This window comes from Anolis carolinensis, chromosome 2 (genome assembly GCF_035594765.1).
Source record: "Anolis carolinensis isolate JA03-04 chromosome 2, rAnoCar3.1.pri, whole genome shotgun sequence".
Lineage (NCBI taxonomy): Eukaryota > Metazoa > Chordata > Lepidosauria > Squamata > Dactyloidae > Anolis > Anolis carolinensis.
In genome coordinates this window covers 269,434,102-269,445,903 of record NC_085842.1, presented here as the reverse complement: position 1 = coordinate 269,445,903, position 11,802 = coordinate 269,434,102, and the positions used below count along the sequence as shown (strand labels likewise).

Below are 11,802 nucleotides of genomic sequence, written 5' to 3'. Positions count from 1 at the left end.
AACAGTTTGGGACCCGCCTACCTTAGAGACCGCATTTCCCCCTATGAACCCGCATGATCTCTTCGCTCGTCGGGGGAGGCCCTCCTCTCGCTCCCACCACCCTCGCAGGCGCGGTTGGTGAGGACGAGAGAGAGGGCCTTCTCTGACGTGGCCCCCCAGCTTTGGAACCTGCTCCCTAGGGAGATTAGGCTGGCCCCCACCCTCCTCTCCTTCCGGAAGAATCTGAAAACCTAGCTTTTCCGGAAAGCCTTTGATGAGTGACTTTTGTTGGTTTAAGATGCCTGCCTATGTAATAATAGACCCACTGATCTGGATTTTTATTGTCACTATTGTCATTTATAGTACTTCATTAACTATGTCAATTATGTAACTATCTCCTCCCGATTTGACACATTCACCTTTCAGCCCAGACTTGTGTTTGATATACCTGTTTTAACATTTTATCTTGTAAGATTGTCCTTTTCGATTGTTTTACCGATACTGTTGATTTATTGTTGTAAATTTGTGTTTTTGTTTTGATTTTATATTGTGATGTTGGGCAAGGCCCCATGTGAGCCGCCCCGAGTCCCTTCGGGGAGATGGGGCAGGGTACAAGAATAAATTATTATTATTATTATTATTATTATTATTATTATTATTATTATTATTATTATTATTATTATTTGGAGGCTTTTTTTAGCAGAGGCTGGATGGCCATCTGTTGGGGGTTCTTTGAATGTGATTCCCTGCTTCTTGGCAGGAGGTTGGACTGGATGGCCCATGAAGTCTCTTCCAACTCTATGATTCCCAACCCATAGGCCACTGATGGACCGTGAGACCTAAAATAAGGTGGGGGGAAATTGGGACAGGGGGATGTGCCACAGTTGGAGGAAAGCGAGAGGGAAGGAGAAGGTAGAGAAGGAAGGAAAGAAGGAGAAGCCAGTGTGTTGCCCTTGCCAGCACTTTCTTGGCCAGGCTAGGGCGGAGAAGACTCACCTGGCACCACGTACGAGGGAGCGAGAGAGAGAGGGAAGCAAGGGGATGCCAACGCGTTGGTTTAATTACTGTTGTATAGTGCATATCTTTGGATTACATTTCTAGCTGTAGTGGCCTCTTGCCTGTGCATTTCAGGGAATCCTTTCTTTGTATTGTTTATTGCAACGCGTTGCCCTCGTCACAATGCAGCCTGAGCCCTACCACAGGCACAGTGGGAGACCTTCTTATGGCAACACCACGGGCACTCCATGTGGTCAAAGCACATTTAGTAAAATACCAGGTTTTTAAAAACTTTGCTTGTGTTACAACTGACAGGATAAATAAAATAAAATTGTACAAATTAGGTTCTGTAGCAGGCATGGGCCAACCTCGGCCCTCCCGGGGTTTTGGACTTCAACTCCCACAATTCCTAACAGCCGGTAGGCTGTTAGGAATTGTGGGAGTTGAAGTCCAAAACCCCGGGAGGGCCGAGGTTGGCCCATGCCTGCCTGGCTCCGTGCTGTGGATAAGTGCCGGTGCTTCCTGGGCGTTGGGTGGCGCTGTGCAGCCTGGAGCTCCGCCTCGCCTTCCTCCGCCGAGAGAGAGAGGCGGAGCGCGGCCTGAGGAGCGGCTCCTCCTCTCCTTGCTCCCTTCCTTCCTTCCTTCCTCTCTCTCGCCTCATTCTGTAGAGGCGCCTCCGTCCGCTACACTTCCCCGAGTCGGAGGGGAGGACGAGGAGGAGGAGGAGGAGGAGGGCGCCGGGCCGGTTCGCTTCCCTTCCACGCAGCCGTTACGTTCGCGCTCCGCTTTGTGCGGGCTGGAGCGGCGAAGGCGCCGGGGCTGCCCTCGTCCTCAGCCCGGCCCCGCTTCCAGGGAAGCTCCGGCCAGGCGGCGGCGGCGGCGGGGCCGGGCAAGAAGTTTACTTGAAGCCGCCGCGCCCGCCTTTCCCTTCCCTTTGCCCCTCCGACCTCCCTCCCTCCCTTGCCTTCTCCCGCGGCGGAGATGAAGCTCAGCCGGCAGTTCACCGTCTTCGGCAGCGCGATCTTCTGCGTGGTGATCTTCTCGCTCTACTTGATGCTGGATCGGGGCCACTTCGACCACCCCAAGAACCACAGGAGGGAGGGGTCCTTCCCACAGGTGAGACACGCGGGCCGTGGGGGCCGAAAGGCGTTGCTGGGTTGGCCCACGGAGGGAGGGAGGCTTGGGGCGGCTTTTCCCTGGCGAGGAAGGGCCACCCCGTTGAGTCCAAAGGCTGGCTTGAAGGAGCAGGAGACAGAGAAAGAGAGATCACTCGGGTCTCGAGTGGGTCGTGGCTTGTCAAGCCACTTCTGAGCAGCACTGGGTCCTCCATATCCACGGACCCCACCATCCACGGGTCTGGAGTGGGTCGTGGCTTGTCAAGCCACTTCTGAGCAGCACTGGGTCCTCCATATCCACGGACCCCACCATCCACGGATCTGAAGTGGGTCGTGGCTTGTCAAGCCACTTCTGAGCAGCACTGGGTCCTCCATATCCACGGACCCAACCATCCACGGGTCTGGAGGGGGTCGTGGCTTGTCAAGCCACTTCTGAGCAGCACTGGGTCCTCCATATCCACAGACCCCACCATCCACGGGTCTGGGGTGGGTCGTGGCTTGTCAAGCCACTTCTGAGCAGCACTGGATCCTCCATATCCACGGACCCCACCATCCATGGGTCTGAAGTGGGTCGTGGCTTGTCAAGCCACTTCTGAGCAGCACTGGGTCCTCCATATCCACGGACCCCACCATCCACGGGTCTGGAGTGGGTCGTGGCTTGTCAAGCCACTTCTGAGCAGCACTGGGTCCTCCATATCCACGGACCCCACCATCCACGGGTCTGGAGTGGGTCGTGGCTTGTCAAGCCACTTCTGAGCAGCACTGGGTCCTCCATATCCACTGACCCCACCATCTACGGGTCTGGAGTGGGTCGTGGCTTGTCAAGCCACTTCTGAGCAGCACTGGGTCTTCCATATCCACGGACCCCACCATCCACGGGTCTGGAGTGGGTCGTGGCTTGTCAAGCCACTTCTGAGCATTGGGTTCTCCATATCCACGGACCCAACCATCCATGGCTTGGAAATATTACTCACCATTCCCAAATGGTGCCTATGTGTATGGAGATACATCTTTTCTATGTACAGTAGAGTCTCACTTATCCAACATAAACGGGCCGGCAAAATGTTGGATAAGCGAATATGTTGGATAATAAGGAGGGATTAAGGAAAAAGCCTATTAAATATCAAATTAGGTTATGATTTTACAAATTAAGCACCAAAACATCATGTTATACAACAAATTTGACAGAAAAAGTAGTTCAATACGCAGTAATGCTATGTAGTAATTACTGTATTTACGAATTTGACTACATTGACTACAAAAATGCATTGGATAATCCAGAACGTTGGATAAGCGAGTGTTGGATAAGTGAGACTCTACTGTACCTCTCTATATATTTCCTGTGTACCTCCATGCATAGGAAATATGAACAAACTACAATTGTATTTTATATATTTTAATATTTTGACTTTCATGTTTGTGTATGGAAAGAAGTGTCCAACAAAGAGAGTATGTGTATGGAGATACACATTTCCTATGCCCCTCTATACATCTTTCCTGTGTGCCTCCGTGTGCCTTTGTATACCTCCATGCATTGGAAATATGAACAAACTCATATTCTATATGTATATATATTGACTTTCATGTTTGTGTATATAGAAAGACGTGGCCAACAAACAGAGAGCATGTGTTGTCGAAGGCTTTCATGGCCAGAATCACTGGGTTGCTGTGAGTCTTCTAGGCTGTATGGCCATGTTCCAGAAGCATTCTCTACTGACATTTCACCTACATCTGTGGCAGGCATCATCAGAGGTTGGAAGATACCTCACAGCCTCTGAGGATGCCTGATAACTTTGCAGCTTCAAAGTCTGGCTTCTTCCTGCCTGGGGGAACCCCACTTGCCTAGTCTCCAACAGACCTTACAGCCTCAGAGGATGCCTGCAAACTTCAGGTCAGCCGTCTAGCCAGCACAAGAGATTAATCCATTGCGCTCTTATTCAGTGCCCTAATAAGCTAACAAGCCAAATACATAATAAAACAATACATAAAATAAACATCGATGTGAACATTGAATCCATACACAAATAAATAATTAAAACAGATAAGCCTCATCATCCACACTTACATGATATCAATAATTAAAGTGACTTAAAGTATAAAGTGTAAAATGATGAGGCTGTATATCCAAAGAGCAAAGCTTGGTTTTTGCCATGTGAAGCACACCATTTTACTACACCTTTGTACATCACGGGACTTAGATTTAAGTATCCTGGGTTTAAATATCCTTAGATTTGGGATCCTGGGGCCAAACTCCAGTAGATAACAAAAACTTGTTGTATTTCTTCATAAAGAATCATGGGTTGGTCTATGGTGGAAAGCTGCCTCTTTGGTAATACTATTAATGCTATTATTTTATTTGTTATCCGCTTCTCCTCGGGGCTTGACAAAGGGAGGTGTGCTCTTCTTCCACCCCTTCCTCCCACCTGCCTTCATTGGCATCTAGGGGTTTATTTTACACTATGGAGTGAATGCAGTCGAGGCCACTTTCACTGCCCTGACTCTGTGCTACGGAATCGGTGGATGTGCAGTTTTACAAGCTCTTTAAAGTGGTGTCAGACTGCAGTCACTCTACAGTGTAGATGCACTCAGAGAGTTGACTTCTAGGCAAGGCATGGTGGTGGCATCACAGCCGTCTTGGATGGGCCTTTTTTTTTTCTTTTTTTTTTTTGAGATTGGAGCAGAGAAGGGGAATAATCGGCTCTCCTCTGGACAGGACTTTGGACAGGAGCTCATTAGCTTACCTGCCCTAGTTTCTAAGTCGGGTGGGCTTAAGTTGAGCTGGAGGCCTGTCTTGGCACAGGATTTAAATTTTACAGTCGGCTCAGCCCTGCGGTGGGTATGTGTTCTCAGAGCAAACAGTGCCTGCTGGCATGTGTGCACCAATAGGCACCATACCAGGTGTCTTCCCTTTTCCAGCAATAAGATTTTTTAAATGGGGTAGCTTTTAGTCTGGGAATGCAGTAATTCCCTTAAGGAACTGGGTGCCAGACATGGGTGGTGGGTGTCCTAGTATGTGGGGCTTTCATTCTCTCTCCTAATCTTTGGACTTCGGCTCCTACAGTTCCTACCAGCTGGTAAGCTGGCTGGGATTTCTGGGAGTTCAAGTCCAAAACACCTGGAGGCCCAAAGGTTGGGAACCACTGCCCTAGAGGGAAAAACCTAGAAAACGAAAGTGAACAGCTCACTGACCTCAGGGCAAGTTTGCTGTACAGTTGGCCCTTCATATCCACAGATGCAGTCATTCATGGCTTGCAGATATTTTTTAAAAACCCCTCAAAGCAAGCATTGATTTTTGCCATTTGATACAAGAGACACCACTTTACTACACATTGTATGTAATGAGATTTGGATGGACACCCATAGGAGGTCCTGGACAAATGCCTAGATACCAAGGGCCCACTGTCCTTCATTTTTCTTATGTTTACCTTCTGTTCTTTTTTTCCCCATTGGAATGTAGCATAGGGAATACCTCATTCTGTTATTGAAATGTATGGGATTATGGGCTATCCCCTCGGGTTACGGTGGTGGTGGAAGGAGGAGACAGATGAGCTGGAGTAAGATGAAGAAGCACCCATGTTTATTTGCTGATCAGCAGATGATGGTCTGCCTGTTCACGCAGTAAAGAACGTCGTGCCCAATAATGGGTCAGCAACCTTTTATCCCTTTCCAGGGTTTTGAAAACTTACAGTTCTAATCGGATACATACATTTCCGTGTACGTAGTTGGTTCATTAACAAGCTTTGCTCACTCATTGGCTTGCCCTTTGGGGCATACACTCCACCTATATGGCCGGACAGTGGGAAAGTATTGAAAAAGATGTTTCTTGGCTTACCTCTCAAGGCTAACCTCCCCATAGGAGTTGCTGGACTTTCCAACTCCCTGTTCCCCTATCTTGCACTCACTCTGTGCAACATTCTTGGGTCATTTTATTCAAATTGGCTCCCTATTCTGTGCACGCAAATAGCTAAGATAGAAATTTACTGGAACTTCATGTTTCTAGCACTGACCCTGGCTTGCTTGAGCAGTGGCCAAATACTGGTCTTATCTTCTAGTTTCACATACAAAGAATTCAGGAGGGAGCTATTTTTCTAAAAACTGCAACATCTGCTCTTTTGTTTTGGAACTACAACTCCTATGATCCATTTTCAGACTACAGCTGCTATAGAAACAGTTCTTTTACATCAAGCACTGTTTATGTGTGTGAGATAAAAAGAGGATGGTCGCCCCAAAGGCTTGTAATTCAGGTTCCTCAACATTTTAGCCACCGCATCATATTAATGCTTTGGTGTTTGTAACTTAGAGAAGTTAATATGGCATGAAAGCTATGGGTCTATTCTGCACTGAATGTGCAGATGCTGTCTCTTGTAAATTGAAATAATAGCCTAGGAGCAAATTGCCCAGAGGGGAATGTGGCTGTCAGACTAAATATTTTAATTTTCTTTATATGTGTAACTCAAGATACACTTTTTTGAGACCTTACAAGAGTTACATGACTTGTAATTCAAGAAATGCTTGTTCTGTAGCTCAAAGAGGTGTGCTGCTCAAGTAGTTTTTTATCGGTGTGTTAGAAGTCAGAGTTAAGAACACAGTGGTAGAAAAAAGTTGTGATTAACAAATGCTAACTTGCTTTTGATATGTCCATCAGAAGGAAAGTCTGCTTTCATGCGAATGAGATTCTTCATTCGAATTCCCAGACAGTAAGCACATTGCCAAATTTAGTTGAAAAATCTCCCACTTTTTCATTTCTGTGGATGCATGTTGTTCAAATTCTGTAGCTGCTAAGTAAAGGATAGTTCCATCCAAAAATAAATCAATGCACTTCCAACAGAACTTCTGAACACAGTACTTTAAAATAAATGTTTTCGTATTTTCAGCGATTTGATTCCATTGAACATCCATATTACATAAATAGTGGGCTTTTTAGCTTTATAGAAAGCTGCCCCAAAGTCTTAACTGTTCATCAGAATGTAAATAAATCAAGTTGCCTAGAAATACCTTTCTTAGTTCTCAAAAGTTACAGGTAATATCCCTGTGCTGGTGTTTTCTTGTATTTTAGATAGAGAGAGAACACCTTTATTTCACCAGCTCTAATCTCTTGATAGATTAGCATAGGTGGGTGTCTGTTCTACTTAACTTTAATACAGCAGCTACTTGCATCCTTAAAATGCAATAAAATCTATAGGTGCCATCATATGTGATGAGAATGATATGAACTCATTCTAGCAGGAATAGTTGAAATATTGAGGCAGGATATTGAGTCTTGGGCTCTTGACACCTGTCTTCTCCCTGATAGATTAACTTTTCAGTTTGGTATTTGACTGAGTTAAAACATTCATCTGGAATGAAAGAAAGCTTGTCAGAATGCCCTCTGATGGAATATGCAAGTTTGCTTAACCCTAAAGTTAGTTTTATTTATCAAAGAACAGAGAACTCCAGTGAGCAAAATAAAAGCAAAATATTTTTAAAATATTTCTCTATAGTTAATATGATGGGCAGGTTCTTATCCTTACTTGGTAATGGATATGTAGCTAAAGACAGAAGTGTTAGAAATCTAGCTCCTCTTCCTACTTGGCAGAAATATGGAGTATAAAATTGCGTTAAATCCTGGTTTAGAGCTTCCCATACTAATCACAGTTGTATACTTGGCTGTAAGGTAGCTCTAGGGTAAAGTCTTATCCAGACCAGCCAAACAAATGACCAGAGCAGGTTTCAGCTTGTCTTTACAGACAATACACATATCTTGAGTGTTTTGATACTGTCTGGGCTGTTAGATCACATATGCAGGCTTGGCCCTCAGAAATAGAGGCAGACAAGCCCAAACAATGCAGACTCACAGGGTGATAATTAATATGGACAACCTTCCCTATATTCTAACCTTATATGACAATTGGCGTACAAGGGAAGTGTTCTTGATTTTACCATTTTTAAAACAGAACAGTAGTTTTGTAATAGGCTGCTCAAACAGGAAATAAGGATTCCTAGATAACATGCAAATATCTTATTACTTTGCATGTATTAAACAAAGCATTGGGTGTTGTTAATCCTCATGGAAGAAATAAATGAACATGAAAAATAAGAACTTTAATTTGCGGTATAAGCTCAATTTGGTGGTTTTTAGTGTTGCAGACTTCTTTATTTATTGTATCAGAAGTGAAACCAAGGGTACAGTTATAATGTCTTTAAAAACACAAACAAAGTTAAAAACTTGGCATTATGCTAAATGTCCTTTGACAAGTAGCTGGCCACTTGAAGTGCCTCTGGTGTTGCTTTAAGAAGGTCCTCCATTGTGCATGTGGCAGGGCTCAGGCTGAATTGTAGTAGGTGGTCTGTGGTTTTCTCCAGAAGCGACAGACTGTAATATAGTGACAACTTTCAGACATCCTTTAGAGCTAAAGCATAAGTAGTTTCAGACTTGATTACCTTTGACCTTAGCTCTCTTCTGATGTTATGGAGGCGTGACTACTAAACATAAGAGGAAGGTCAGTGTGTCAGCCTTGTGCCCTTCCTTGGTTGCAGTTTCTTCTGTCCTCTATATGTAAAGGGTGTCCGTCTGTGGAAGCGCTCCATGCAAACTTAGGGTTTAAAATTGTGAAGTAAGTCTCCACAGAAAGTGGAGAGTCTCCTTTCAGAATGTGACTTTTCATAATTTAGGGCAATGGAAACACTGATAGAAAGGTGGGGTCAGTGTGATTTCTCTCCTCACATTTTCATAATGCATGAAAAGGGCTAGTGTTTCTTCTGTGACCTTTGGAGAGGGAAGATATGTGAAAGGCAGGTAGCAGGTAGTCGTATAGGTATATGTAACTGCATGTTTAATGTCAAACAAGGAGTGTGAATTTCAGACTAGGTAAATACTCAATGGCATGATTGACTGCATTCCTCTAGAGTTGGGGCTCATTTTTGTAAGTCATACTTATTCTGAACTGAAGCCTTATGGAACTCTGTAAGGCAGTTTACAGTCATCCTTTCACATTTGTGATTTTGATTTTTGTAGCTTTGATTATTCATAAATTCGATTAAAATATTCTTTCTATGACTCTGTAGGCCCCGCAGTGCGATTCTGTATTTAATTTCCAGTGGAGCTTGGCCAAGAGTCATGTTGAAAGACCTAGAAATTCCTAGCAAGGTGTTCTCTCAAGTTAAATAATGTGTGTGTGTATATATATATATATATGGAGAGAGAGAGAGAGAGCTTTAATAATAATAAGCTTTATTTATATCCCGCCCCCTCTTCCTGAGGGGGCTTGGACGGCCATATACTATATATAGAGAGAGGGGTAGGGGGCTTTATATAATACCAATGTATAAGAGAGACACAATAAAATAGTATTTTTATTCACATGTTTTCACTTTCATGGGGGTCCTGTGCCTTTAACTCCAGTGAACATGGAGGGCTTACTGTAGTTTGACTTTGGCCCTCCCAATTCAAAGGAAACATCTACCCCATTTTATTGCTTTTCACAGCCCATTGTGTGTGATTTGGCTTCTAGTGCTGTACAAATTGGCAAGATATGTCATTCAGAAAATATTATCCATTCACAGATGGCACTTTGCTGTGTATTGAAGTTAAGAAATTGCAGAAAACTGTAGCTGCAGTCCTAAGAAGGAGAACATGAGCAGAAGCTGGTTTGGTCACATTGAGGAAATTTGCTTTTCAGTTAAAATCTTGGAGACACCAATTATTGAAGAGAAAACCACTTTTGCCTTATTCATGAATGTTGTTAGAACTGGCATGTCACAATAAATATAAAAATAGTTTTGACATTTATCCTAATGGTTAATTGCTTCTTAATAGTCCTTTTACTAATGGATTACTTTACCGAGATGGGTGTATACATATCTTTACTTTTCAGGGTTACAAATGCTTCTTCGGAGCCTCCGGTGACCTAGGGGATAAAAGCCTCGTGACTTGAAGGTTGGGTTGCTGACCTGAAAGCTGCCAGGTTCGAATCCCACCCGGGGAGAGTGTGGATGAGCTCCCTCTATCAGCTCCAGCTCCATGCGGGGACATGAGAGAAGCCTCCCACAAGGATGGTAAAACATCAAAACATCCGGGCGTCCCCTGGGCAACGTCCTTGCAGACGGCCAATTCTCTCACTCGAGAAGCAACTCCGGTTGCTCCTTACATGAAAAAAAAAATGCTTCTTCAAATTTCAAGAGTTGGAACTTTGTTGGCCTTGAAAGAAATCTTAAATTTCTTGAAGTAGGTATGTCATATGAGTGAAGGATTGGGAGTTGAAGTCCAAAACACCTTGAGGGATAAAGTTTGCCCATGCCTGGTATAAACACATGTGTAAGTTGACATTTCATATAATTTGAGGGCTGGTTTTGGAACCCAAATTATGAATTTTGATATGACCTGTGGATAAATTGAGGGTCATTCCACAGAGAGGAGCATGCACCAGTGCTGGCTACCCCTGCCATTTCCCCACACAGGCATTCAAAAAGATGAGACGTGATGGCATGTCAGAGAGAGTAGAGGGTATGGATGGTTTTTTTAGGTACTCCCAGAATAGACTAAGATCTTGTCTTTTGCTAGTATTGTTCCCTTAAAAGAAATTAAGGTTCAATATTCACACTGGCCAGTGGATATGTTTACCCAGTTTTTTGGGGGTTGATTTCATGGCTGAAGTTCCTAGACTTATACATGAGTGTATAGTATAGTTGATGATCTCACTGCTAAATGTAACTTGCCATTCAATAATTGAAACTTTTTGGAGAGGAACCCATTCAAATATGTATAAATATTTTGTCTTGTGTGTACTTCATAGTCTTGATGATGGCTTTGCCTTTTAGCAAAGACAGTGTTTTACACTGAATGATCTAGCAAGATTCAACTTGCATCCTGTGAATAAGTGAATCAGTAACTTGTGTTTTGTTCAGCTGTCTTAGTTATTTCTAGTCAATCAGTCCATGTATTTTTCTTTGCTGCTAACAACTGTCAGATTGGTACCACTCAGTGAAAATTGTGTGCAAAAGAATAATATTCTGCACAATCTTGAACTTCTGAACTGATCATTTTAAGTTAAGAGAGTACCTTGCACATTGAAATAGTCTTTGCCAAACTTACTTGTTCACATTCATAGTTTATCTAGAAAGCACATTACTATGACAAATTGCAATCAGTTGCTTTAAATCTGAAAATGATGTAGATGTAATACTAGCAGTTTTCTATCCTTAGACAGAAGATTAGATTATACCACAGAGACTCAGTAGGAAAAGGAATAAAATTAGTTTGGTCACATTTTAGTATCGTTGATATAAGTCATAATGATAGCCAAAATGGGAATGCCACTAGGATTTGATTTTCATGCTTGTCAAAATTCTGTGATGAGAGTCTTTAAATAAAAATGCACACATTGTGTAAAATTCTGCCTGCAGGTTAAGGGAGGGTGGCTGCAAAATGGTGTACAAAAAAGTATGGAAATGATTATGCACACTAAAGTATGTGCACACCTGTGAAAATACAATAGCGTAAACTAGTGCTTGGAAAATGTCACTTTTAATGGAAAGGAGGATATACATATTGTCTCTCTTAAACCCACATTCCCTCCTTTTATTTGTCCTTCAATATGTGGATTTTCCTCTCCTATCTGTAGAGCTGCAAGACATGGGCTGATGTTCCTGCTCAATTGCTACAAATTGACTTAGTTACTGAATTAAGCCCCTTTCCTCAGACAACTTTTCTTGGTAGTGCTGGTGAGGATATTAT

General features: G+C 43.5%; 1 protein-coding gene across 1 annotated transcript in view; it reads left to right on the top strand.

Moving 5' to 3' along the window:
- The first annotated feature begins 1,607 nt into the window (after positions 1-1,607).
- man2a1 (mannosidase alpha class 2A member 1) overlaps positions 1,608-11,802 on the top strand; it is a 92,662-nt gene continuing 82,467 nt past the window's right edge. Inside the window, exon 1 of the mRNA XM_008114007.3 lies at positions 1,608-2,091. Coding sequence (XP_008112214.1) covers positions 1,957-2,091 — 135 coding nt within the window. The 5' untranslated portion in view covers positions 1,608-1,956. The remainder of the gene's footprint in view (positions 2,092-11,802) is intronic.